The following is a 27,470-nucleotide window of genomic DNA, read 5'->3' as shown; positions in this document are numbered from 1 at the left end:
GTAACCAACATTTCCTTTCACAAATATATGGCACTATACAAATCACAATGCAAACTTTTTTTTTATTTTGCCCTTTGGCTGCATAGAGATAAATTTCTATAGTAATTAAATAAACAAATATAACCACGAGTGAGCATCCCAGCACACGTATACTAGCTAGGTTAAATTTGTTTTTTTTTCAACCTGTGAATGTTTACATGTTGGTACAGTGATCTATCACATAATAATCTATCTTTTTAATTTACTTTAAAAAATATATTTAACTAACTGGATGACAAACAAGAACGAGACGATGTCGCTTGAGGGATTAGAATCATTTGAGAATTAAGCGTGCGGTATGTCTGTTTTTTACGAACGGCTAAAATTATACGTTAATATATTAGAAAAAAAGAATGTTTGTTAGGAAGATACGGAGGTTTGGCTATCCGAGGATCCAGGTGGTGGCGACGCTGGGGCTCTTCACGGACACCATGGAGAAGGCTTTGCAGACGCCGCACGGGACGAAACGCGTGCCAATGGACACGGTGGCCGTGAACTTCGCACCACACCTCGAGCAGTTCCCGGGGCACGGGAACTGCGGCTGCGGCGGCGGCGACGGCGACGGTGTCTCCCTCTGATGAGGCGGCGGCGGCGGCGGCGGCGGTGGCTGAGGCGGAGGCGGAGGTGCGGGCCCGCTCTGCGACGACGTGCTCACCCACCGGTTGCAGTCGAGGCAGTTCACGCCGGAGACGGCATCGCTCACCACCGCGACGAACGAACAGCCGCAGTGCGGGCAGCGCATTGCTCGGCGACGTGGCTTTGCCTGCCGGGGCGCCTTCCACTCAGGCGCTTCGGCGGCGGCCGGCGGCGGCGGCGGCGACGACCAGCTTACCGGCGTCGCGCCGGAGCCCGGCGGGTGGAGAAGGGAGAGCTCACCCCACGCCTCCTGGAGCAGCTTGAAGGCGCCATCGGCGGCGGCGGAGGAGTTCTTGTCCGGGTGCAAGACGAGGCAGAGCCGGCGGTACTGCTGCTTGAGGGATTTGTGCGTGATGACGGCGCCATTAATGCCGCTCGAGGTCGTCGGCGCAGATGGGTCGCCGACGGCGAGGACGGCGTACCACCTGCCGCCGTCTGAGCGGGAGGCGGCGTGGTGGACCTCGTAGGCGGCGACGGCGTTGGCGAGGCCAGCAGGGAGTGCCGCCGGGTAGATCAGCCGCTGCGCCTCCCGTGCCACGCGGAGAGCTCCGGCGATGTCGTTGGCGAGGAAGCGATTCTCCGCGAGCTCGTAAGCCTCCTCGGCGTCGCGACCGGTCGCCATGGGAGACGAAGAAGTTGCAAGGTAGACGCGAACTAGACGAGAATTGCACTGTTGGCTGTTGCCAAATAAACCGGGGGCTCTGATGATCTGGTGGGTCGCGATTAGGGCTAAACCGAGTTGGATTAAAGGCCCAGTGCCTGAAATTTAATTCATGTGTAGATAAGCCTGTTCGAGTGAGATCTTGCATAATTTTCTTCTTCAAGAGCACATAGCATGTTTAATTCTCGACACCGTTTTGCTGCATAGTGTGCATGCTTATTTCAGGAGGTTTTTCTTTACCTCTTACATTGTCTATTCTTATTTTCATAATTCTCGACACCGTTTATTATTCTCGCCGGTGGTGGTGGTGGCGGCGGTAGTGCGCGCGTGCCGGCCCCGCCAGGATCCGAGGCCGCCGCTGCTGCTTCACCACCTCTTACCTAGCGTCCCCATCCGCCTCTACTGCCGTCGGGGGCCGGGACGAAGTCCTCCCCGGCGCCCGACGACCCCAGGGACCTCCACGGCTCCACCACCGGCCACCGCACCTCCTCCGTCGCTGTCCTCACCCCTCTGCCATGGTGTGCCGCCGGCCTAGCCAACAGGGCCCCTCCTCCTGCCGTCCGCCCAGGCTATCATCGACCACGGCTCTCTTGACTCCTTCGCTTTAGGCCTTTGGCTAGATCAACTATGGAACAAAGGGTTATCATTATGATATTGAGCACTCTTGCCGGTTACTTGTCTAGTTCAAGTGTCCACGTTGCTCACGCTTAGACAGCGGGGATGTTAGCGTATATTATAGTTAGAGTCATATTATGATAGGATTGATTTGTGTGTGACGTTTTTCTTATTTGTAATCATTTCTTATCTCCCCTCTATATACTTCTATATATCAGGCTCCCGAGGCTTAATACAATATTTCAATACACACATTATCCCTAATTATTCTCTCTCCTACTGTCCAACGGTAGGCACGGCATTCGTCGCACTTGCTGTGCCACGTCCACGCCGTGAACCTCGCGCCGCACATTACGCACTTGTCGAGCCACGAGAACTTCCACCTCTCCGACGACCCAGTCCGCGGCGCCGCCGGCTGCGGCGGCGAAGCCGGAGGTGTATCCCTCTCCCTCTGATGAGGCGGCGGCGGCGATGGCTGAGGCGGTGGCGGAGGCGCATCCCTCTCCGTCTGACGAGGCGGCGGCGGTGATGACTGAGGCGGTGGCGGAGGCGGAGGCGGAGGCGGTGGAGCTCGGCCTGCGGTGGCCGGCCTCCTCCACAACGGCGTGGTCGCCTGCTGCTTGCAGTGGACGCATTGCACGCCGGAGAGGAGCAGGTCGCCGAACAACGCAACGAAAGAGCAGCCGCAGTGCGGGCATTGCACGGTTCGGGTACCTGATGGCCTTGCCTGCCCGGGCGCCGCGGCGGCGCCGGCGGCGCGCGGCGGGTGGCGAAGGGAGAGCTCGTCCCACGCCTTCTGGAGCAGCCTGAACGCGCCGGCGGCGGCGGCGGAGCGGTTCTTGTCCGGGTGCACGACGAGGCAGAGGCGGTGGTACTGCCGCTTGAGGGACTCGTGCGTGACGCCGCCGCCGCCGCTCGAGGTCTTCGCCGATCGGTCGCCGACGGCGAGGACGGCGTACCAGTTCCTGCCGCCTGCGCGGGTGGTGGCGGCGGGGGCGTGGACCTCGTAGGCGGTGATGGCGTTGGCGAGGCCGGGGAGAGATCGGAAGAGGCGCCGCGCCTCCCGCGCCGCGCGGAGAGCTCCGGCGATGTCCTTGACGAGGAAGCGATCCTCCGCGAGCTTGTAAGCCTTCCCGGCCGCCTCCTCGCCGTGAGTGGTCGCCATGGCAGACGAGGTTGGAAGCGCGCGCGAACTAGACGAGATGCATTGCTGCAGAGCGAGCGCGCCAAATATATCGAGCAGAGGGAGTCCGCCTCCGAGTCTCCGACAAAAAACTGAATCGAATCGGTTTACGAAAGGCCCGTGCCTGAAAATAAAATTAATCTGTATTAGCTTATTTTTAGATGGATTAATCTGTAGCTAATTAGAGCCAGTGCAAAGGTACACGGCATGTTTCTTAGATTTTCTCTGAATTAATTGTGAACACCATCTTCTCCGCGCTGTTCTTTGAGTAATGCAGGGTCAAATCGTTTGGCAGAAACCCATATAGCAAAATTTGTAATGTGGGAAAATCCATTCCACATTAGGGTTAAACATATTTTTTCACCACAATCTCTCTCCCTATTAATTATCTTTAAATATGAGCACATGTGTCAACTATAGAAGTTAAATCCGGATGAACTACTTCCACCATGAGAAACCTAACCAGTTAAGATACAATTACTTCGCTTTTCATCGCTAATCTTCATTATTTGGTGGTGTTAGCAGCTGATTAAGTAAAGGCAAAAAGCGATGATTAATTGAGTTTTAATTATTATAAATTTAAAATTGATTTATTTGATATTTTAAAACAACTTCTACATACAAAGTTTTTATACAAGACGTAGCATTAAGCAGTTTGAAAAACATACTAACGAGAATCTATATCTTAATTAGAAAAGTATAGGCATCAATACAATCGGCCGATGTTCCATCGCCAGCCAAGCGAACATGAGAGACAGATTACACAAGTAGAACAGCCTCCACAATCAAAGTCGATATATAAACCTAGTATCTCCCACAACTAGTGATGGATCAATACATGTTAGAATATAATGTGAGGTAAAAAAAAAACTTATTATACGTGTCAAGAGAGTAACAAACGCGAAGGAACACAGTCACTTCAATGTCACTAGTTACACTTCAGTTACTGATCGATCTACCGTCCCCTGAAAAAGGAACTAAAGTGGCAAAGAACAGATGAAAAATACCGAGCTAATTATCGAGACACATCCTGAATAATTAGCCACGTAAACACCACATCAGCTAAAACAGCTACCCAAACTGCTTAGAGTTTTAACAGTTGAATGACCCGTTGTATCTGGCTTTTCAGTTCAAGAGCGAAAATCGGATTTGTTAACAAGTTGCTTTTCAGTTCAAGAACGAAAATCGGATTTGTTAACAAGTTGAGGGACCTCAGAGGAACTTATTCCAAGGAAAAAACCATCACTAGGTTAAAGTGTTTATGTAGGCCTTCTTTAGCAAGGCCGAATACACCGGTCCATCCCCCGGATATGGGCTTTACATACTAGACAAAAGGCCGTGCCTGAAAATTTAATTCCTGTAGCCGAACAGCATGTTTAATTCTCAACGCTATTTTCTCTGCAGTCTGCACTGCATAGCGTGCGTACTGATCTTTGGGGCTCTGCTGATGCAGTGTCAAATTGCCTTTGAAAGAAACCCATATGGTACACGATTTTGCGCACATTATTCTCATAATAAGATAGTAAACTTTGATTCAGTGATGACCACGCCGGCATTTTTTCTTCCTTCATTGCAGTTCGCCTACCGGAGCTTCGTTGAGCCACAAGAAGTGGATGAAATCGTACAGCTTAGCACTCACGCTAACCTGTGAAGGAATAAGCAGTGGGAGTGTCACGTAAGTTTGAAACGTCAGGTAGTCAGATCAATTATAATCCAAAAAATCCATATATAGGCTATAGCTAAAGGAGGAGCAGGACCTTGTACGGTGTTGGATTCAGCCTCCTCATGTGGTCTGGCCTCATACGGTCCAGATAGCCCATGCACCGACTCCTTATTTCGTTGATGGATGGTAGCTCTTCCCGTGGTTCGGCTTCAGAACAAGAACAGTATCTATCAATGGGCTTTTCAAGTAGCATCAAATAGGAGAAATAGAGTACAACGCACTTTGAACTCATCAATTTAGTACTCCCTCCTTCCAAAAATCTGAGACCTATTTCATTCTTTGGTTTTTCCAAAAATCTAAGTCCTATCTATAGTCGCTATGTGCTAAATTAAATTGTTGATCGGAAACCAAGAAGTCATTCTAATACTTGTTACATGTTCATTGGTTTTGCTACATGGTGAGTGAGTTAATTGCTTCTTGGTTTTGATGCAAAAAGAAATAGGTATCAGATTTTTGAAAGGAGGGAGTACTTCTCAACTAACGGTAAACTGTTGTTGCAATAGATCCACACTTTTATCTTAAAATTAATAAATGTGCCTATAAAACCCCACAATATTGGTTTGTTTGTCAGTGTCATTATTGCAACGATAGCTAGTTACTTTGGTGAATTCAATATATCAAGTTATCATGTTGCCTGTTAATACATATTTAGTATGGTAGTCCAGTGCTGATAGACATCATTATTTCTAGAGACCTCTTTATTTTTAGAAACTGTAAATATCCAGCCAAAGGCAAAAGATCATATTAGTGCAGGCCTATGGCAACCAAATTTCTGTGAATATATACTTCACAAAATGGAATCAACATGGCAAGTGAAGCGTATATCCGGATCTAGTTACTAGACATATAAGTAAAGTAATCCAGGTGGATACTCACATGTAGTTCCAGGCCAGTAGCACTTCAATAACTCCTCAACATGCTGTGGAACAACATATGCCCTCTTTGATTCATTGAAAGGATGCCGACACAGGAGCCTCTCACCAACCTATCAAGGGTTCCAGAAATGACAAAATCAACAGATATATCAGATGTGCTACAGGAGTTTGGAGAACTAGAGCAAGCAATAAAAGATACTAGTTGCTAACTGGAAGCACGTAGCGTTTTGAAGTAGAAAAAATATATATATTCTTTTCCGAATGACAAGTTTAATGATTATAACGTGGATGTTGTTTACCTTTGGGGCTGGCTCATCTTCTCCAGTCATTATGTCAACCAAAGGATAACCTTCTTTTCCAAACAACCTGTAGCATCGTTTTTTACATGGTATGGATACCTGGAGCACAGAACTGCAGTTTTAGGTCTTTCTGATGCATCATAGTCTCATGAACAGGTAGAAGTACTTTTGCTCAGTGAAGGCATATATACCTTTGTCACATCTTCAGACAGTTTAATGCGAGGTTGTTTGTTAATCTCAACTAATTTGAACACACAACCAAGCGCTGCTTGTGCATAGCATGTAACAAGGTAGGTACCAATGCCAAATGCATCTACCTCGTGACCCTACATAAAATTATCAATAATCACGTCCCACATCATAGCAAGGTTATAAAAGGGATACACTGAGCATGCGAATATCCAACACAGGCTTTTGAGACTGTTTCTGCAACTCTGTTGTCAATAAATACCAAGAAACAAAGGGTTTACAGTAGTCAGTAGCAGATTTCAATGCCACCATGACACCATCACCCTAGCTGATAAGAAGTATTTTTAAGCAATTTTTTATATTATATATAGTTAGCAGGACCAGCCAGGATAGCTGGGTCCAATCTGTAGTTAATATCGACATAAATCGTTGTGCAAATCAGAATATATCAGTTACTCCCTCCATCCCATAATATAAGGGATTATTCCCTTTTGGGTAAGTTTAAGGATATCAAGAAAATACTAGAATGCCCCTATTAAATGATATTTGATTATAGGTGAGTGGGTAGTTGAGGGTTAAAATAGGTAAAAATTTGAATTGGAGTTGATGGATGTGACAAGTAGTACATCAAAATCCCTTATATTGTGGGACAACTAGAAGGGGCAAAATCCCTTATATTGTAGGATGGAGGGAGTAACTTCAGAACACAGTTAGATTGAAAGACTGGATGGTATGGCATCACAAACCAATTCTTCACAGCTACTCTGAAGTACAGCATACCTGCTTGTTCAAGGCATCAATTGTTTCCTCATTTAGGTCATTGCTCGCTGTGATATTCATTTTTCCAAAGCCAATAAACCCAAATTCTTCTTCAATTGCACGGAAGAACTTACGAGTTTCAACGGATAAGTATGCTAAGTCACCAGAGTCTAATCTAATTCCAGCCGCCTTATACCTGAAATGAAAATTTTCAGAGTCAATAAAAGCGAGACATTACCTTTCCCTTTTAATCATGACAGGAAAAGCAACAGCATAACAAGAAAATCCATCCATTCGTAGGTTCATTTGTTAAAACATCAAAGCAACTAGCATTCGACATGCGCCTCCAGCAATACACAGAATCTATATTTGTACAGTATATAAAAAAAAATGTCATTAAGGAAAACAATTTCTAAAACAGGGAGCTGACTAACCATGTGATGTTTTGGGAGATTGTGCTCAAGATGCTTGTTTGAACTACTTTGTACACTATATCACATCATTGGTACTAATAAATGAGTCCTAAGAGTAACTACTTAGGCACCAACGAACCATTGGAGTAAAAGAAATATATTGAAAGTGTACACATTCACCCATGCAAACCCTTTTTTTTGACAACAGTGAAGGAAACTACGTAGTAGAATTTAATAGCAAGGTGACACCCAGAGTGAGAACCCTCCTTTTTTAGTTGTGTTATTCATTGGCTATAACTTCCCATGTAATAGAAGCAAGTTGTGCAAACACAAGTATTACCGAGAAGAGTTGAGGCTAAATTACCCCATATCATTGAGGGCTAAAGCAACAGCACAGAAGTTTGGCACTCCACTTCTCATGACCTAGCAAACCACACATATTTAAATATCAGCTGCGTTCTGATAGAAATCGATTTGTCACATTAGTTCTGTCAAGGTCACACATCATTTTGAGCATGCACAAGGTTTACAGCCTAGGCAGATACAGTAAAGCAATCATTAAACAATTGGAAATTTGGCCACGCCATTGAAAGTTTCAATATACAACTGCAGAGAAAGATTGACATACATCATATGTGTCCACCAAAGCCAGGAAGGAATTTGGAAATGCCAGCGCATATGACGTGAATGCAGCCAACTCACTTAGATTTGTTTCACGAAAGGTACCACGCAATGAACCAGCATCCTGAGAATATCATAATGACGATCTTTAGTTGTGATAGTTCAACATATGGTGTTACTAACTAGAAGTTCTACAACGTATAGTAAATTGTATAACTAAAAATTACAGAAGATATCATCTCCACTTGTTAAGCAAGACAATGTTCATCTGTACACCTTAATCCTGGCAAGCCAATTCTGCACCAGAGAGACAAAGTCTTCGCATTTGTTTGAACCATCAGAACTAGCGAGTGTCCTGTCAATGATGTCATCAAGACCCTACAGACATATAATATATTAGAGAAAAAATACTGTTACAAAATATGTCCAATTTCTTGGCAAGAACAAGTAATGATATAGATGCAAGGCTCAATGGCTCATGATGTAAAACATTTCATTAGTCACGACTATGAACTTGATACCTGGCTGCCTCTAACACTAGGGCATTTGAATATCAATGAGAAGGGATGGCCATCTGTTTTGGTAAGTGAAATATGTTCATCTAGGCAGTCAAAACATTGCTGACCAGAAGGTTTTGATTTTTGACCTGACTAAGTGTCTATCTGGATGTAAACATCCTTCCTCATGAATGATACTTCTAAATTGGTGCAAAGCAAAAATCCAAATAACTCCCGAGTATCAGAAATATTACCACTAACCATGAAAGAGCTCACGAATGCATGAGAATGAGTCCCACGTATTGGTATCCCAAATAACCATCCTGCTGCAACATTGCTGCTCATGTTGTAAAAGCGTGTCAGAGTATTATTGCAGTAAGCTTTTTTGTATAAGCATTGTAGGATTTCAGCTTTCACGTCAAAGTCGTCCAAGGATAAATATATTGTGTAAGAATATTTAATATCTACAAAAGAAAAAACTGATGACGGCCAGATAGATATCAGGACACACAGAACTGTATAGCCAGAGAGATTTGTTCATTTTGTAAACCAGACCTTGTTGCATCAAATCCTCCCATATAACAATATCTTGATGCACTGATTCCTCCATCAGGCCCCTGATAGATGTGTGGCTATAAGTTCATGTGAAGGTTAATGGATGACAAACATAGCAAGACAAAAGGTCAAAAGTAAGACTCACCTGGGCCCTTCTAAGTCCAAATTCAAGTAAATTCTTTGACTTCCCTGCTACAAGTCTGTGTCTTGCCGCGTTTGTAGTAACCAAGGATGCATAGTTGACCAGACTTAAAAATGGTGTTTCAAGAAGTTGAATAACCTAGGACAAAAGAAAATTCAAGACATTTTTTTGAAGGAAAAAAGATCAATCTGTGACATCAACGTTTAGGAGTGCTGGATAGAGACATATGTTGGACAAGTCAATCTGTGACAACTACTGCTATGGATTCTAGCTGCTAACTCACTCCTGATACTTACCGCAACAGGTCCTTCAATTATCATCAGTGGAACTTTAGGGAATACAACAGAACCCTCAGGGATGGCATAAACCTCAACATCTGAGCAGTCAATTGAACTAAGGTACTCAAAGAAGCCGTCCTATCAGAATAAATAAATATTCATTAAAAGCTGCCAAAAGATATTAATAGAATTACCAAAACACCAAACATGTTAGTGACAACTATAACATTTTGTGTATTTCGTCTGCTCCTGAGCACTTGGGAGGATGGACCCCCTCTTCCCTTCAGTTGTATGAACACTCAAAATGATTTGCCCATTCATGCATGAATTTGATGAGCATAAGATTTATAGAATGCAGAATGTCACATCAATTTTCTCTACAAGTTTGGAATTCCTACCTCGCATGTAGGCATGGCAGATCGCAGGAATGTTATTTCCGTATCTGTTAACTTGAAGTTAGCAATGAATCTTATACACTCCTCAAGGCCACCGAAGATGGTGAATTCACCACCAAAGGGATTTTTCCGGAAGTAAAGATCAAAGCTGAAAATATTAAAGGTGACAGTAAATATTAGCAGGTATTTCTTTCAAGACAATATATCAGCGGGTACAAGAGTATTGTATTTGATATATTCAATCTGAAGATTGACAAACTGAAGAAGTGATGTGGTGACATACAATCTCATACTCCGTATTGGATAATTAGATTAGTTATAACCTTTGCAAAACCTTATGGTGGTTGACTTTTTAATGCACATGGATTTCTCAATTTCTCCTCTATCTGTTCACACGTCACAGTACATGACAGGTGATAGTGTTCTATATGAGTTCTTAAACAAGGTTAAAAAGGACACTATGTTCACTTTATTACATCAGCTATGATGACATATATCTACCACTTTACATACATGTTGTTCAAACAACATCTGCATACAGAAAAATCTCGAATCGAAATACCCGTGGTTACAGTTAAGTGGATCATCAAATTGAGAAAAAAGCTAGTTGGAAATCTCGAATCCGCACCGCACATGAATTCACATAACACAGATCGAAAACTCAGGACCAATAACCAATTGGGCCTCTTCCACGCCATATCCGAGCATTCACCAAAACCGATCGTCCCTCTCCTCCTCCACTGTCCCTAAATCACCACCCCGTCGCATGAGCTTAAGAGCTGACGAGCACGACGGATCGGATAGCAGCGGAAACACGCGTCTAAAAAAAAGGATGGATTCATGGAGAGGGGATCGAGGAGGGGAAGGGAATGAGGGATCCTGACACGGCGCGGTCGAGGTGCTTGCCGGCCTTCCAGTAGGCGTAGGCCATGGTGAACTGGTAGAGGTCGGTGAGCAGCGGCGTCACCATCGGGTTCGTCGGCCGCGGCACCCCTCCTCCGCCCCCCGCCCCGTTCGCCGCCGCTGCCGCCGCCGCCGCCATTATTCTCGGTGGTGGTGGCGGTGCGCGCGTGCCGCTCGTGCGCCGGAGCACTCGAGTGGTAGGTGGAGACTCACACTGGAGAGGTAGGAGGTGCGAGGGGCCAACATTCGCCTACCGTTGGATGCGCGACACGTGGCACCCGTTTTGATGGGCCAAGACTTCCTCGTAAATGGGCCGAAGTTAAATTGGGCTTTCTAGAAGCGACAGTATACACTGCGTTATTTAAATTTCAGTGTCATTATCCCAAAAAAGGAATATCCGTAACCTAAGTTTAGATCCTAAATGAATTAATTGATTTTGTTTACTTGTCGATGTCTTTGCGTATGCGGCATGGGTGACCTCGTCGGCGACGGGGCCGCGCCGGCGGCGGCGGAGCCAGCACCGGCAGCGGCAGCTTGTAGATGGACGAGGCAGAAGGACAAGTTACTGGAGACGCTGGTGGCGCGATGCGCCATGAACCGGCAGTGCGTGGGCGGCTGGGACGCCATCGCCGCCGCCTTCGGGGACGACAGGACGGCGGCGCAGGTGGAGCAGCGGTACGGGGAGATAGCCGCGGAGGTGAGACGCGTCATGGAGGAGCCCTGGGATGCGGAAGACCCTGCAATTGCAGCAGCAGCCGCCGCCGTGCCGGCGGCGCCGGTGAAGCATGCAGCGGCGGGGCCGGGGAGCGATGGCGGCGGCGAGGAGGGGAAGGTGGTCGTGGAGAAGAAGTCAGGGATATGGAGTGAGGAAGAGCACCGGTACGCACTATAAAAAAACATTTTTCCTTGTACACAAAGTGCCATAGGTTTCAGACGGGCCATAAGTGGTCGTTTCTAGAAAACCGATCCCCTGTGGGACGGATCGCACACATGAATGCATTATCATATATATACGTACACAGTACACCCGCTTCCCTCGTTTTATTTTATTTTCTTCTACAAAAGGAATTATAAAAATACACGTTGGCTAGCCATATTCATTAACACAGCATATGTGCCTTAATTAGAATCAACTTTCTGTCTCATCCTGATACAGCTTTTAATAGGGAAAATGACCAAAGTATTTGTTGGTAGGTGGATAAGATATGTTAATTAAAGAGATATAAAACTTCTTCATTAAGAAACAGTAATAGGTAAGATGGTAAAAATAATTCAATTTGTTTTGAAATTTAAACTCTACAAAACAACGTATATTTTGGAATACGAAGGAGTAAATGTTATAACATATATATTGGCATTTGGCAGGCAGTGCCTACGAGGGATTGAAGAGATCGGGCACGGTCGTTGGACACAGATATCGATAGAGTATGTTCCATCAAGGACACCGATACAAATTGCCAGCCATACCCAGAAGTATTTTCTCCGGATGGCCAAGCCCAAGGAGGATCGCAAGAGGAAGAGCATACACGACACCCCCTATCATCTTCATCTGCCTAATGCTGCTGATGCTCACGCTCACCAACAACAACAATAACAAGAAGCTCCAGTTAGTGATCATCCCGTTAGTTGATACTAGCCGTTAACTACTAGTGATCTTTACATGCATGCAGCATTGGTGTTTTGTTTGCATTGCATGCATGAGTCTAGCTACAAACAGTAGTTACTAATGGTTGTATTATTTGCTGCTTAATTGGCCAACAGTTATGTATCAGACCAAAAATTAATTATGGTTTCTTTAGGCTTAATAAGGTTTGAATCTTTTGATTGGGTACACAGACACAAGTCACACAAGGCTTCACTATGCGACTGGGCCGACCAAGAGGGATCTGGGCCAGTGTGGCCCAGAAAAGCTCACTGTTATCACAAGGAGAGATTACTGTAGCCCAAAACTGCACACGGCCCACATGTTGAACAGACAAGCAACAGCCAACGGGTGAGTGAGCACTCAACAGACGGGGACCAATTTTTTTTTGTTGGCAACAGTTTGTCTTTGTCGCCTGGCTTGTGTAGGCCATTTTGATCAAGATTGTAGGTTTAAGCTCCTTTGTTGTTCACATCACCAGATTCTCATCAGATTCAGTTTCCAGCCGGCCAAACCACGAAATGATTCAGGTATCAAATTGCAACACTGACATCATTCCATCTGCATGTCCTGCATATGTCAATACGTTATGAATGGAGCAGCTCATTTCAGTGTCACATGCTGCATTCAGTCCCCAGATCAGTAATATTACAGAAAGAAAATTCTTCAGATTGATTCCAGTCAGAACAAGCTGCATTCCATTTGTATATGCATTTTTCAGTCCATCCATATTCCACACTGATCTGAACAACTCCTCCATATGTAACACTCTCCAATACTGCCCAGCAACTATGAACAACCACCAAATTATACAGCATCTCATCAGACCAAAAAAATGGGAAACTGCGTCTAATAATCTCTACTCTGACCTCTGCTTCATTGGCTTCATTAGGATTTAATTAGCCATGTACTAATAATATATCTGCACATCGTTGTTTTCTGGGGCACCTGAATGAGACGAGATTACCCCAACGGTAGGTTCTTTCGCCACACTCCAAGAAGTAGTGAGGCAAGCTGGGAACAGATGCAGGCTGAATCTGAAGCCAAAGCCATTTCGCTGTCGTTTCCTTTGTCACCGAACGTTTGACACCACTGCAGACACTAGCCAGCCACATGCACGCCCGCTGAGTAGCTTGACAACCAAACAAACAAACATCAAGCATGTGATCCTCCTCTTCCTCACTTTCTTTTCCTCTCTCTCTTATTACACACACAATGGCATAGTGGGTGAAAGAGAGATTGGCTTGTGTTCATCAGCTGGCCTGGCAGATCTGAATTTTTCTGACAGGAGACAAAGGAAGGGGGCAGCAGAAGCTACAGGAAGAAGACGAATGTGCAACTTTTTTTTGGCGAGCTGACAGGTTGCCATCGTGCGCCATTTCTTGCGTTCTTTACTGAAACGCAAAGCCATTTTGCTGCCACTCGAATACTCGATTACTCTATGATCTCTAGCCCTTCTTTGCTTTGACTAAAGTAGTAAGTAGAAGTAGCAGAAGAACCAAGTGATGAGGCGTTGCTTGCTCTGTCAGAGATCAGAAGGTTCGGTTCTTTACGTATTCAGAGCGCGATCATTGTAGTGATAGATTTGTTTAGTTGGTTAGTGGGCGTGATGGTTGGAACATGCATGATGGCCAACTTTCAGAGACAGAGGGAGAATCTGATGTCATGCTAATTATCTGTTAAATTATTCAGACAAGAGTGAAATAAAGAGGTGGCACACTGTACTGTACTGCAGCTTGTTCAGAAACTTGGATTTGGAAATATTCCATTTCCCACGAGGTAGCTGTTGGACCACATTTTTAATGTTTTCTGTGATTTATGATAGTTTAATGAACACAAACATTAAACATCTTTATTTTATAAAGGATCAAAATGGACACAATTGCTTCAAAACATTGTCTGATCCTTTGGGTCCTTGTGTAATGTTAAAAATCTTGAAAAGTATCATGCACAGGGAGTGGAAACAATACATTGTATATACTGCTATTAAGAGAGAGAGAAAAATAATACACAAGCCCGTGTTTATGGACGGCATGTGGACTGACGGGCACATGTAACTTGTAAGTACTCTTATAAATACAGGCTACAGCTACAGCTAGCTGTCTGTATACATAAACCTGCCTGTCAAGGATGATGCGTCAAATTCTCATGCCCTAACAAGTTGCTTCCTTTTATCTACAAAATACTCAGAATTGTATAGTAGAAATCTCTGGAGTTGTTTTCTGCATGCAATTTCCAACCAGCCGTTCGGAAGACTGCACCTAAAACACATGGTAAAGTCCGAGGGACTCATCTTTTCGCTTATACTTATACTTATCAGTCAAAATTTAAATTTTCAACTTTAAATTTATAGCCAATTTTAAGGTTTTTTCATCGAAGTTTATTTTTTCAGCCTTTACTTTTATATCGCTAAAAACACATCATAATTTAATTTTTATTTACAAATATGCCGTTTCGCTTATTCCGCCAATAAGCGAACGATGGCTCCGTCAATATATAGAGGATGTGTATCCCAAGCCTCCAGCCGCCTTGACACGTATATTAGCTACCGTAGTATTCTTAGGTTAAACCATCCTAACTTTGGCTAGATTTATATAAAAAAAATACACCAACCACTGTGACATAAAATTAGTTTCGTAAAATCCAGAAAATATATATCGTGATAGTTTGTTTATATGTTATTAAAAATATTGGTATATCTTTAATTTTCTGTAAACTTGATAAAAAGTTAAAATTAAACTTTGACTAAAACTAAAATAACTTGCGATATGGAACGGTGGGAGTAGTAATTAGTAAAAAAAAATTACCTCAAAAAAATTAGTAAAAAAAAACAGTGGGTCGCTCGATCTCAGTTAGATTCTGATCAAAGAGAATCGAAGGGTACATACGTACTCGGTACTCCTTTTTTTTTTAACTGTTCCCATGTCGAGTGGCCCACCGTGGATGGATGCATGCTTAATTACTCCTAGTTAAGCAAAGTGTACTAGCTGTAACCTGTTGCGAAGCTAAGAGCATCTCCAGCAGAGACCCTAAATACAATTCTTAAACAGTTTTTAGGTGCTAAGGACAAAAAATAAACTCCAGCAAAACCCTTACTATATGCCCTAAAATAGGAAGGACCTCAAATACCCCTCCGCAGCCCCTAGGCCTGGGGGCTGTAGACCGAGGCCCTATCGCCGTTTTTCTACGCGGGAGGAAATTTCCTGGCGTGTGGTGTCTGTCATCCCTCCCGCGGAATCGCTGCCACGGCGCCGATCTTCGCCAGCTCGCTGGTTTCGCCGCTCGTGGCCGACGGTGCGACCATCCAGTACCTCCACCGGCCACTGCTTGTCGTCCACATGCCCACTTGCTTGTTTTTTCATGGTCCTTGATCAGTTCGCACACTGATGCACTATATGGTAGACAAGAATGTTCTGAAATTCATGACCATTAGAAACATGTTCTAAACAATCCTGCTCTCGATTGGTTTATGGCTAACTGTGGTTCTAAATGATCATGGCATAAAAATTATTGTTCTGTTCCTTTAAAGTTTGTGGTGCTTGGTAGGTTGAGACAATTAGGCTGCTTGCAATAATGCAGTAGTTCCTTCAAAGATTATTCTGCAGTGTTGTTCTTTTGTGTCAGTTGTGAGTTGAAGTTTAACTTCAAGGTTTTTTTTTCTAGGAGGATTTAAGCTCTTTCTGAAGTTTCTCAGATAGATTAGATTGGAAAAGGTATAGAGTTAATTTTATCTATTGATTATAGTTCTTATTTAATTGAACTACGTAGTGTCTTGAATACTTGCCGGTAGGATTTCACTCCCATGTTTGAGAATTTTGAATTTGAATTATGGTATTTAAAATTATGGATTTGAATACAATTGAATTCTATGCATTAGAAATATTTGTATTTGAATTATTACTATGTTAAACTAGGTGTAAGCATAGAGTATAATCAGAAATACAAGAGAAAAAGAAATGGGGGCTAAGAAATAGGGTCTGCTGGTAGAGTTGGAGGTAATTTTTGAATTCTTAGGAAATGGGGACAGCCCTCATTCAACCTTTGAGGACTCTAAAATAGGGACTACTGCTGGAGATGCTCTAAGCAAGTTAATGGCACATGTGATCCGATTACGATCGGTCCAGCTGGAGTTAATGGACATTGGCCACAGAGCAACCAATGAACAGTGCCAAATACTCTTACTACTAAATATACTGTTTTCAACCAGGTGATAGTACAGTGAGTGAATCCGAATGGATGAATTAAGCTGTGGCTTTCACTTCCATTAATTAATCATGTATATGCACCCATGTGTAATCTCCTGCCGCACATGTACTGTAGATTCCATCCTGGCCGTCGAAGCATCAATTCGCCTGCTCGATCGATCTGCCGTCCGATGCATCCATGGTACCTGCCCCCACAAGTCTTTCTCAGTTTAGCTGTTGTTCTGGTAGATATCTGTCTGTAATATACTTTTATTAAATAAAAATAGAATAATTCAGTAGGGTTTATTTCATTAAATTAAAATATAAGTATTTCTAGCTATGTACTTGAACATTATCTGTTTAGATAAATATATACAAATATTTATATTTTACAATGGAGAGAGTATTAGCAAGCAGCAGCTGGCCCTATTGAATACTGATAATTAACGATAATTGAAAGTATTGGCGAATTGCACACGTATGACGTATGCTAGATTGCCTTTTTTCTTCGGTTCGTTAGGACGTCACATCTGTAGTTTAGTAACACAACCATGCACGTTTCAATGATTCATGAACGCCATGCACGACAAGGACTCGTATGAGCTGTCCAAATCTGAAGTCCCCTTTGTAGGTAAAGGGTGACCTGAAAGCTAAAAACATACCACTGCTAAAATATGTTCTTTTCTTCGCCACATGGCATGCTTGAGATTTAAGAGCTGGAAATGAAGGTAGGGAACCCAGTGACCTTGTCTAACCTAGTACTACTAGTTAGTTAGAATTTTCTTTATTTTTGATATGAGTGGATAGCTAACATTGGTTTGGCAAGAATAGATTTGCAAGCAAATTAAAGTGGCTAAAGGAAAAATGGTACTACAAACATGTGGCCCTTTTGCGAGTACATGGAATTATGGTAGGCAGAATTGGATAGGTTGGTGCCTGCCTGTTGGTGTTGTTGTTGTTGTTAACAACGAACTTTATATGATGTTTTGGATGCAGAGCATATGCAGCTAGCTCACTATAGCTCGCACTAGCTCAGATCAGTATGGGGGCTTCAGCTTGTTGTGCTTGTGGCTTGTGGGTGGGTGAGAGAGATGGCAGGCTGGCAGTGGGCGTGGCATGTGTCCGGTCTTATTTGTCAACAACTATGTGGAATGTTGAGCTTTCCTTACCCCTGTGAATCTGTTGTGATTTCTGTGCCTGCAGCAGCTGCCACTCTGTGTCCCTCCAGCACTCAAAAATGTCCTGTGCTGTTTTGGAATGCATGATTATACTGCTTTCTGAAAAGGGAAAAAAAAGAAACAATCAAATTTTCCATGTGTTTCAAAATGGTCAGCAAGTCCAAATTTCCATTTTGGAAGCCTGGATGGAATCAGCAGCAGCAGTAACAAACAGTGGAGAGACTTGCCGGTTAAGGACCAGAAAGCTGATCTACCCCCATGAATATGATTACAGCCAAGAGTTGGGGTCCAGGGAGCGAATCCAGCATCATGTGGTGCACAGAGGGTGGCATTCATTCATTTCTCGCAGATTGCTTAATCGCAGTGATTGCACGCGGGGGCCAACGTTTCGTCCTCACAATCCCACCCAAGCCAAGATAGATGTGAGTGAGATGTCTTCAACCTTTCTTTCTTTCTTCCCAGGCAAAGCTGGCTCTTTCAATGGTCAAGTACCACGTTGCCCTACACCCATTATATTTGCAAGAGAAAGCAAATGTAGATGTACTACTATAGTGTCACAGTATCACATCAGAATAGCAGATGGAGTGATGAGCTGCAAGCATTGCATCGCATGTCCCTCGGGCATTGCCTGCCGACATTTTCTGTAGTCACCCACTCATCTCCAGTGTTGAAGCCTTTCTTTTCTGAAACTGTGTATAGATATGAAGGGGAACAACAAACGGCAAGCACACCCACAGTTATCAGGGACATTACGCAATTGAAGTATTGAACAAAGGGGCACCTTTACAAATTACAACACCGGATGGGCTAAATCACTAAAACTAGAGATCTATTTGTTCTAACAAGGACAAAAAAATGAAATAGAAAGAGGAACAAGGAATGAACAAGCCCTTCAGGCATATTTTAACTCGCTACATAAATAATGTGCATCTTCCTCTATTCCAGACGGCAGATCCATTCCTGCCTTATTGAGAAACAAGTACCGAGTTTTTGTAGATGGTGGAGAGCAATGCAGAATCAAGCAACTTTCTGTTCGGCTCACCCGATCAAATTTCCACCAAACTAATAAAGAATGCTGAACAATCAAACACTGGCATTCACTGTATTTTTCGTGGCCGAACTGCACAAGGTTGTCGCAGCCTCCCGTTTGCTCAATATTGCAGATATGAGGCTGAGCTACCACCATGGAACAAAAGAAATGCAAGTTTTTTTTTCGTGTTTCTATCTACAGAGGAAAAAATGAAAAAAAAATATGGGCACAAACACCTGCAAAAATACTTCTTCAAGCACACACTTGATTGGGGAAGTTCACATGCTGACCTTCTAGTTGCAATCCAAACCACACTCCTCCAGAAGAGGGCCGTCATTCTTTGCCAGGAAAGGATCAATCCGGACCCAGAGGAGCGAGAAGATTGAAGCCAGCAGAATGGACCAGACAATGACAATTGTTGGTGTCCTGTTTTGCCTTCCAACCAAACCCTTCAAGAACGGATACAGATGGACAATCACCCAAAATGCAAAGAACAGCTTCCCAAAGAGCGGCCCCCATGATTCATATCCGTTATTGATTGCGTTGGAAACGCCAGCCACTACCCCGATGAAGTTCAATAGGAGCAAAGTGGTAGGGGGTATTAACAAGGTTGTCCATTTGAAGGTATACAGCTCTGAGAACTCTTCATCATCTCCACCCTTTGATGTCACAGTGAAGCTTGTATCGATACCAGCTATGACCTTGAGAAGTCCTTGGAACACAGCAAAGAGATGTGAAGAGACACCTCCAATGACCCAAAACTGCTCGTTCCTCCACCAATCATCGATGCCTACACCACTCCATCTCATTTCCAGAATGCCCGTAGCAAAAATGCAGATAAATAGTGACATGAACCAAAGGCTGGCGATATTAGTAAGCTGCAGAATGGAACAAAAGGAGGAAAAGTAAGGTTCAGGTCATTGGTCTTCTACAATTTCACACCACACAGAATTACGAGCAGAATAAGCGTTACCTCTGGAGTGATAAATTTTCCTGTCAGCAAACAGATGGCAGGCAATGTACAGTAAGCCAATAGTGGAATGGATGTCCAAGGATACACGATGGAATTAATGTAGGAAAATCTTTCCAAACATTTCAATCCACCTCCATAGCCATACCAAAGAGGGCAATGGTTGCTGAAGAAAATTTCAATAGATCCAAGCGCCCACCGAAGAACCTGGTGAAGACGGTCAGAAAGATTGAGAGGTGCAGAACCTTTGAATGCAGCCCGCTTAGGTATGCAGTAAATCGACCGCCAACCATGGCAGTGCATCTTAAACCCAGTAAGAATATCCTCTGTAACGGATCCGTAGATCCAGCCAATCTACAAAAAGACAAAGAAGTTATGGTTTACAAGGTAACGGAAGATATTCGACCTGCCAACTAACACACAACCATGCTCCAAATTTTACCTCTTTTCCCCAGTCTGTCTTGTCCTCGTAACCACAACTGATGACATGTATAGCTTCCTTTAAGAGTGATGCTGGGCTTGCACTCTTCAGGGTTCCACCATTCTCAAGAAGTGTGGACGCAACAAAAACGGAAGATTGACCAAATTTCTTTTCTAACTTCTGTTGATTTACAATACCAGCCTTTTCATTTTCAGCTCCTGCAGAAACCATTCCAAGATTAGGTGTGCTAATACAATGAAGATGAGGAAGCATCTAGAATAACGACAGGGTTTTCTTGGAAGTTAAAGTGATACCTGGAGCACCTTCGTCAATCTCACCAAGAGCATATGCAGGCGACTGATTCTCTGCTCTCTTGAAAAACAACCTCTTTTTCTTCTCTGTTTTAGGTTTAGCAGTCTTCTTCTTGTTTGTCCTGTTACCAAAGCAGCAACAGCAAATGCACCACTTTGGCCAGCAGTTGCAAGTCCTTGATGGTGGTTTCTTTGATTTGGGGGCATCATAACCATACAGCGCCTGTCTTCTAAAGACACATCCAGTACCGACATAGATGGGGCCTTGAATACCATCCAAACCTTTCATGTTGATCTGCAAGAAATAAATAATAGGGAAACAGCATCAAGTTTGATGGCTCAACATACACGATGAACAGAATCAGAAATATTGGAGATAAATCTTACATCGAAAAAGACGACATTCCTATTAGCATATCGATCATGACGGTCAATGCCATCGAATCTTTGTGGGAACTGCACATAACAAACTTTCTTTCCTACCAAGGGATCCATCATAAAACACATTGCTTCCTTTATAGCCTTGCTGTTGTTGATGTAGTGATCACAATCCAAGTTCAACATATATGGAGCATTAGTTAGTACAGCGGAGACTCGGACCTGAAAAACAGACAAACAGAAAGGACATCAATATCCACTGGATGCTGCTACAGGCTATAGAAGACTGACAAATGCCTTGAACGTGTTGTCTTTACCAATGCGTTCATAGCACCAGCCTTCTTATGATGGTTATAGCCTGGCCGTTTTTCTCTTGAAACATAAACCAATCGAGGCAGTTCATTTCCTTCCACATCATGGCCACCACTTTGGCCAAGGAAGACCTATGGTTGCAAAAGTTTGAGATTTGTCATGGTAAAGCAAGAGAAGGGGAAAGTAGCCATCACATCATGTCAGCAGATAATTAAACAGCACCATGAACTGTAAAAGCATACCTGAATCATTCCAGGATGATCACGAACGTTGTTTCCAGGCCAGGGAGTTCCATCCTGCATTGTCCATCCTTCCTCAGGAACTTTCTGGGCTTTAGCAACCAATGCATTGATTCTGACCTTGAATTCCTCATATTCCCTCTGAGAGAAAGGAATTGAGGTCAAAATTAGCATTAATTTTATGAGCTACATATCATAGCAAAACACAACAGAAATGCAATGTACCTTCATTGCTCTCCTCTCCCTGACAAAGTTTGGTGCCACCTTATCTTTCAGGTAGTCTATCTTCTGTTGGAAGTACCATTCTGGGGCACGAGGCTCGAGACTGTACCTTTTGCAGAAAGGAACCCACTTCTTTGCAAATTCAGATGTTTCAGACAGTGCTTCAAATGTCAGCATGGCAGCCCCATCATCAGAAACATAGCAAGAGACCTTGTCGACCGGATAATCTACCGCAAGGATAGACAGAACAGTATTTGCTGTGACCAAGGGAGGCTCCTTCATGGGATCAACCGTACTGACAAAAAAATCAACTGGGGCGAGTTGAGATTGCTGGCCTTCCTTGTCAAACCTATCCAGGAAAAATAATAGTAAGTCACAGAACGTCGGAAAGAATAGAAGGCAAGTGATACAAGGTGGCAAGAGTAACAAACCTCAATGTCAACCGGTCAAGGTAAGTTTCCCTCTCAATAGGAAACCACTTTGGGAACTGATCAAGAATCCAAGACATGGCGAACCAGATTTCACAGATGACGGATATGAGCCATAATGCAAATGCATCAGGCACTGGATGCATCACTCGATAGTGGAAGAAGAAGCCCAGAACCACCAGCCGAATTATGATAATCATCCTATAAGGATTGACCAGGCTTGAAGAAATCGGAATCTTTCTGGACAATGGCTGTCTAGCTTCATCCATTCTGTTAAAAGAATCAAGAAAGAATCGATGGTTGAGTCTCTAAACACATATAGCAACAGGGCAACACATGTCTACTTAAGGAAATACCGGATAGAAATTATTACTAGCAGTAGCAACCACCACAAATTTTCTAGGCCACATACTAAAATGGCTGATGATGAGATTCCCTTCATCCAGCAAAACATACATGATGGTTGAACTATGTGACTAATTTGAAGCAGCCAGTATGATTCCAAATTCTATCACACTGACACAGTTTATTGGATTTTCTGTCGTTATTCGGTCATAATCATGCCCAATTTAAGGTTTGACCAATGCAAGGACACCAAAAATAGCCTATCAGAGAAGCACCAAACAAATTAAAAGTCAAACGAGTTTCCAGTGTCATACAGTGGTAGATCTGCATCATCGCCATCGCCGTCCCAATCTTTACCACCGCCATCATTCCTCATCTGGTGTAACCTCTCCTGCTTCTGCTTCCAGCTTTCCATTCTTTCTTTCCACGCGACACTCCCATACCCATACGCGGCGAGATCCTTGGACGGGTCCATGGATCTTGGTTGCACTGCACAACAGCCACCAATTGAGTCAATCCGAAGCACCAAAATACAACTAGAAGCTAGCCTTGCGATGATCCAAATACAAACCAGGAAGGTTTGGATCCGCATAAGGAAGAGGGTGGATCCTCTTTCCTCCGCCGCCCATGAAAGACGGCACAAGGGCGTGCTGCTCCGGCGGGATGTCATCAGCCTACAGGCACATCAGAACAACCAAATTGAGAACCCCAATTGAAAGCTGAGACAACCGCAATGCAAAAAAACAGCGTGAGATTTGGCAGGTACCATCTCCCCGTTGGTGAGGAGGGGAACATTGGGGATTGGCTGGAAATGCTGCGGCACGCCGTCGAGGTCACCGCCGCGGCCATAGCTCATGTGGCCGTGGAGCATGGACTCGGCGACATACTGCGAGTCGGTCTTGTCCCTCCAGTTGAACTCGTTCTCCAGGTCGTCGACGTCCTCCTCCTCCTCATCGCCGGGGACGCGGGCGCAACCTGAGAAACCAGAACCACCGGGGGGAGGCGTGAGCAACCGACGGAGGGCGGTAAATCCGGCGGGCATTGCGGGCGGCGAGGTTACCCTTGAGGCGTTTGAAGCGGGTCTTGCACTGGGGGCAGTTCTGCGTGCCCTCGCGGCGCTCGTACTCGTAGCAGTCGCGGCAGACGGGGAAGGCGCACTCGTTGCAGGCGACGAAGGGCTCGCCGTCGGGGGTGAGGCCGACGTCGTCGCCGCAAATCTGGCACACCTGCCCATTCGTATGCTTCACCGGCTTCGGCTGCACAAACACACAGAGAGAGGAACAAAAAAATCAGCAGCAAGTAGGCAACCAAGCAGAGCGAGACACCGGAAATCAGTAGCGCCGCGCGCGTACCCCGGGCTCCCCGTCGCGGCGGATGACGACGAGCTCGTTCCGGTTGTGGGAGCCGGCGACCAGCCCGGCGCTGGCCTCCATCCCGCAATCCTCCCTACCAGATCTCCAGATCCCAACGCCCTCGTAGCAGCAGAGGCTACCAACGACGGAGCAGCAACGGCGTGGGCGGCGGCGAGAGCAAAATGGGGGAAGAAGAGAGAGGAAGAGAGAATGCTGTGGATTCTTCGGCTTGTTTCCTTCCTTGTGCGGTGAGGGTGGGTGTATGCGCGTGCGTTTGTGTTTGTGCTAGTGCTTCTACTGTCTACTGCTTGCTCGGCTAGACACAGCTCATCGCCACCACCTCTCGCTGCTGTTTCTTTCGTCCCACCTCACATGCACGCTTGCTTCGTCCCCCTCCCCTTGTTTCTTCCTCCTCCGTGGGTGAATACCTTGCTTCTAACCACGAGGTTTTCTTTTCTTTTTCTAGGAAGGGAAGAAAACGAGAGATGAGATGGGATGAAAAGTGTCGGTGACACGGGGCGGGTGGACTGTTGACTTGATTAGAGTGACGGAGTGAGACTGTGAGTAAGGTGGTTAGGATGTCTGCTTAACCAGCTGTTCTTATGTTAGGTTCAGAGTCAGTAGGGAACTGTTCATAGTGAGCAAAATATTTTGCACTGACAGGCAATCAGGCATCACTGGAAAATAAAATATATGCATTACTACTGGGGAAATTGTCTGTTTCATGGTAGGAGAGTATTTGGCATTTCATCAAGAGTTTCAGGTGATGTAAATACTAGTGACAGAATGATTCACGGATGTATGTGTCACGAGAGTTTTATGTTGTACTTCTCGTTTTCCCTAGGATGGAGAATTAAATAGATTTTCAAACAGTTTTAGTAGAGCATCGCCTTATCTAAGAATTACGGTCTTTCGTCAAAAAGGAAAAGAGATCCATTGCTTACTGCTGCTGAGAAGAAAAAGAAAAAAAACATCTCCCTCGTGATACTATTTGCCATTTCAGAGTTTCAGTGAGTGCCAACAAATGATTAATCAAGGTCTACGTACCTCACAAGATTTTGATTTATGTTATCTTGTTCAGAGTGGAAATCGATTAGATTTTTTAGCTGGAACGAAAAGGAACACAACCAAAAGAAAAGAAAAAGGGAAAGAAAGGAACCCACTAACTAACAAAACAAGAAATTTTATTCAGAGGAGGGAGCAAAAAGTCGGTAGGTGGAGGAGTGTTATTAGCAGCACACAAGGCGTGTTTAACTGATTATCCTCCTCCCCTTTTTGCACCAACCTTTTTCTCATCTTTCTCTTTCTCACTAATCTCTGTGACAACTGACAACAGAACATCACTCCTGCTCATCATCTTTAATATTAGTATTTGTTTTAACATAGTTGCTGCCCTAATAAAATATACTATAATACTCTAGCACACTATAGTTGGATTAGTTTTTTATGCTGTGAGCGGCAGGTGTCGCTGTCGGTGGGCCCGTGACAGGCATTAAGGGATGGAAGGGAACGAGCCGAAAAAGGATTATTGCACGATGCTTGCTGCTGACCGGCTCGATTAGTTTTTAATAGTCGCATTTTTTGCCACTACTACCTGCTTTCTTGTGGAGCATCTGCTATTATATTCTTCAGAGACGTTAGAGCCCCCACTGTAGAAGATGGCTTCAGACTTCAGAGTTTCAGTAACCACTATTACTATACTACAACTTGCTAAGCATGAAGATGTAGTGTAGTGAGCTGTTTATTTATACAAGTATATATATATATACAGCCACTTGCCTGAAGGTTAATTTGTACACTATACTACTAGCTATAGGAGTTGTTGCTGTAAGGTACAGTACAGTGTTAGTGTAAGTGCTGACACTATACAGACAAGAATTAGTACTTATATTGCTGCATTAATGAGTCTCCACGAGTCGTTACATCCATGTGTTTGCAATTAGTTTCGCATTGAAAACAATTAGTCGTCGTCGTCGTCGATCGATCGATCGCCAATCCAGTTCAGCACGAACGTGGCTGAATTCACTTCTGACGCTCTCCACTGAGTCCATCAATCCAAGCCTCCGGCGACGTTTGATGCTGCACTTTGCACGGGTTGCAGGTTACAGCTACAGTGATGGTTTTAATTTCGATATTAGCTACAGTTACTGCAGTGCAATGCACCATGCCGTAACTGAAATTACGAGCGCATTGATGGAAAATTCAGAAACCACTGAGTGAGAATAAATCCAGTTGAAATTCGTAGAAAATTCAACGAAATTCAGCCTCAGTCTCACATGCTCGAGCTGGAACGAGGATCGCACGCTTCCCACACACCTTTTCTCTCTCTAGATTCGTGGTGACCGCCGACGCTATCACCCTTCTCACTCTTAATCATCGTCGTTTACAAAGTAAAACGCCGTGTTTAGTGGGGAGTGGGCCTAGGGCCACTAAACTAAATTAAGTTGGCCCGTAGACAGTAGCCGCCTCGGTCCAGGTCGCCATGGACATGGACCCCTCCTTGCTTGCTTGCTTCGTCGATCTTATTCTCAAGTCTCGAGCCTCGTGGATTCACGAGCAAAAAGAACTATTCAGATTTCAGAGCTACTATGTACTCATAATTATAGCAAAAGCGTCGTGATTGGTATTCGGCATTCGTTCACAATTCTTTTGAATTTATCAAGCTGTTTTTTTTTAACAAATTCACGTGTTAAATGAAGGGTTTCTACGAGTGACAACTGTTTTCATAAGTACTTTAGAGAAGATGGTTGCAGACTTGAACGGTTTCTTGGGCAGTAAGTGAACTCAAATCATAATTCTATACCATCAATCATCAACTCATCACCTTACTTCAAAACTTTTTGCCCCTGAAATCGATGTGATTTCGTGGCATGTAATCGCATCATTGCTTTGTTTACCTGCAGCAGTAGAACATAGGGCTAGGAGACTCCGTTGTTGCTTCCCGGGAAATATAATCCTGGGTATATGAGCCCATCTCCTCTCTATGCATACTGAACTACAGAAATATGCATGGATCACATGAACATTTGACCAGCAAATTGGTTTACTAGTGACAACTGGGCAACTGATAGTCCATGCGTCTTGATCTCTTCTTCTTCTTCCAAGTCAACATGTCCCATGAATACACAAAGTAGGAGTAGAGGACAGCTTGCTCCAGCACTTGCAGACAAGATTCTTTTGACGATGACTACTTAATCAGCTCTTTTTTTGCTTGAAAATAAAATGAAATACTTATCACCTTACATTTTTTACGGAACTTATTATCTTACATGATCATATGCTTCTGTTCCCTTTTACAATTTGATTGCTTCCTTTCAACATTGTGGTTGGTGATCAAGCTAAACGGATGGTTAAAAAAAAAAAAACTTGGTTTGACTGCGCGCATCTCACTGGCTTACTAAAAGCCCATCAGGCTGGAAGCCTGGAACTCGATCCTTAGTAGCCTTGGCCTAGTTATTTTTCTCAACTCCAAAACTCAACTTTATTATTTTCCGTTAGCACGTTTTTCGAACGGCTAAGTAGTGTGTATTTGACAAAAAAAAATTTCTATGTAGAAATTGTTTAAAAAATCAAATAAATCTATTTTTTAAATTTTATAATAATTAATATTTCATTAATTATATGCTAACGAGTTTAGTTTTACGTGCATTAAATATCTCTCCAAATCGACAGAAC

The 27,470-nt window shown here is 44.0% G+C and overlaps 3 protein-coding genes across 3 annotated transcripts; 1 reads left to right on the top strand and 2 right to left on the bottom strand.

Annotated features, from left to right (window-relative positions):
* Positions 1–4,356: 4,356 nt before the first annotated feature.
* On the bottom strand, positions 4,357–10,975 carry LOC4334711 (nicotinate phosphoribosyltransferase 1). Its single transcript, XM_015777423.3, has 15 exons — positions 10,765–10,975; positions 9,884–10,028; positions 9,504–9,623; positions 9,211–9,345; positions 9,066–9,127; positions 8,772–8,847; positions 8,290–8,391; positions 8,021–8,137; positions 7,757–7,815; positions 7,001–7,175; positions 6,223–6,357; positions 6,032–6,130; positions 5,734–5,842; positions 4,892–5,004; positions 4,357–4,779 (listed from the first exon to the last, which is right to left on the bottom strand). The coding sequence occupies exons 1-15, from the start codon at positions 10,920–10,922 to the stop codon at positions 4,702–4,704; spliced, it is 1,683 nt and encodes a 560-aa protein (XP_015632909.1). The 5' UTR covers positions 10,923–10,975; the 3' UTR covers positions 4,357–4,701.
* A 277-nt stretch (positions 10,976–11,252) lies between these two features.
* LOC107276546 (transcription factor MYBS1) lies at positions 11,253–12,377 on the top strand. Its single transcript, XM_015774191.1, has 2 exons — positions 11,253–11,662; positions 12,149–12,377. The coding sequence occupies exons 1-2, from the start codon at positions 11,253–11,255 to the stop codon at positions 12,375–12,377; spliced, it is 639 nt and encodes a 212-aa protein (XP_015629677.1).
* A 6,001-nt stretch (positions 12,378–18,378) lies between these two features.
* LOC4334710 (probable cellulose synthase A catalytic subunit 5 [UDP-forming]) lies at positions 18,379–24,228 on the bottom strand. Its single transcript, NM_001418996.1, has 14 exons — positions 23,796–24,228; positions 23,504–23,699; positions 23,210–23,418; positions 23,015–23,117; positions 22,758–22,932; positions 22,102–22,368; positions 21,674–22,019; positions 21,452–21,589; positions 21,215–21,340; positions 20,907–21,119; positions 20,523–20,814; positions 20,230–20,426; positions 19,791–20,141; positions 18,379–19,695 (listed from the first exon to the last, which is right to left on the bottom strand). Exons 1-14 carry the CDS (start codon positions 23,874–23,876, stop codon positions 19,111–19,113), a joined length of 3,279 nt encoding a protein of 1,092 aa, NP_001405925.1. The 5' UTR covers positions 23,877–24,228; the 3' UTR covers positions 18,379–19,110.
* Between the last annotated feature and the right edge of the window lie 3,242 nt (positions 24,229–27,470).

This window comes from Oryza sativa, chromosome 3 (genome assembly GCF_034140825.1).
Source record: "Oryza sativa Japonica Group chromosome 3, ASM3414082v1".
In the NCBI taxonomy this organism is placed as follows: Eukaryota; Viridiplantae; Streptophyta; class Magnoliopsida; order Poales; family Poaceae; genus Oryza; species Oryza sativa.
This window is presented reverse-complemented; position numbering and strand designations above follow the sequence as displayed.